Below are 1,119 nucleotides of genomic sequence, written 5' to 3'. Positions count from 1 at the left end.
TCAACCTGCCACCAGTTGCATCACCCTCCCCAGAGGGGAGCCTGAATGGGGAAAAGCAGCAGCTGAAGGAGAGCAGAAGCCTGGAGGAGCCTCCAAACTCACTCACTATAGATGTCCCTTTGAAACCCAGCCCAGTGGCCCCCAGGGTCAGCAACCATCTGCAGCACATCCAGCCAGCGGACCCATCCACCTCCACTCCCCAGGCACCCCCAGGATGCCCCAGCTCCCTCTGCCCCACCCTCACACTGGAGGCTGCGGGTGGGGGGGGGGCGTGGCCCAGCGGGACATCGCGGCGGTCGATGATAAAATTGATTTGCTGCGGGGACAGAGATGGGGGGGGTCGGTGCGGGTTGGGACCCTTCCTTTGCCTCCAGCCCTACTGTCACCCTTCCCCAGGGGGGCTCTTTGCCCCCATCAGGCACCCCAGCCGGGGCAGGGTGACTGGCGTGCCTGTGGGATGGAAGCCAGGTAGGTGTGAATGTTGTCCAGGGTGTTGTTGGCGTTGGGGAAGCTGCCATGCACAGCCTGGGAAAGGCGGGTGTTGCTGATGAAGGCACAGACGTCACCGGCCCTGCAAGGGAAGGGTGGCAGGGTCAGCACCCAGGGAGCTCAAGCCCGATGCTCCCCCCCCAGGACCCTCCAAATCCACCTGCACTGACCCCAGGCTGCAGGGCCTGCAGCACCCCACCAACCTGCAGCCCCCCACCAAGCCCCTCTTCCGGAGCATCCCAGTGAGTGACCGGCACACAGCCAAGGGACCAGAGAGGAGGGACACGGGAAAATGAGGCACAGGAGAGCCCAGTGTCTCTTGCGCCCACATTTCCCCGCAGCAAAGTTGTCAGGAAGGCCCGGCCCCCCCCTCCTCCTGCCACTGTTGCCTCTCCTTTGCCCCGCCATGCTGGGACCTGCTCCTGCAAACAATGGCAGCTTCCTGGCACGGCCACCAAGCGCCCTCAGGTCCCATCCGGAGCCTCCTGGCCGGCGCACTCACAGGACGAGGGCAGAGACCAGCAGGACGGAGGCCCAGAGCGCCCGGCGCCGGCAGCCCATCCGCCGGCCCTGCTTCTGGTACATGCGGCCCCCGCAGTTCCCGGCGCACCCGCAGGAACACAAGACACC

General features: G+C 65.7%; 1 protein-coding gene across 1 annotated transcript in view; it reads right to left on the bottom strand.

Annotated features, from left to right (window-relative positions):
• The window catches only part of LOC104463916 (prominin-1-A-like), a gene marked incomplete at its 3' end in the record, with an annotated part of 8,328 nt that overhangs the window by 5,303 nt on the left and 1,906 nt on the right, over positions 1–1,119 (bottom strand). The window contains 4 exon segments of the mRNA XM_010076428.1: positions 245–316; positions 451–571; positions 992–1,117; position 1,119. The exon segment at position 1,119 is cut by the window's right edge and continues 73 nt beyond it. Of these exon segments, the coding sequence (XP_010074730.1) occupies positions 245–316; positions 451–571; positions 992–1,117; position 1,119 (320 nt within the window).

Source organism: Pterocles gutturalis, unplaced genomic scaffold (assembly GCF_000699245.1).
Source record: "Pterocles gutturalis isolate BGI_N339 unplaced genomic scaffold, ASM69924v1 scaffold28588, whole genome shotgun sequence".
Classification (NCBI taxonomy): domain Eukaryota; kingdom Metazoa; phylum Chordata; class Aves; order Pterocliformes; family Pteroclidae; genus Pterocles; species Pterocles gutturalis.
The sequence above is the reverse complement of the archived record's forward strand: the minus strand, read 5'-3'. Positions and strand labels throughout refer to the sequence as shown.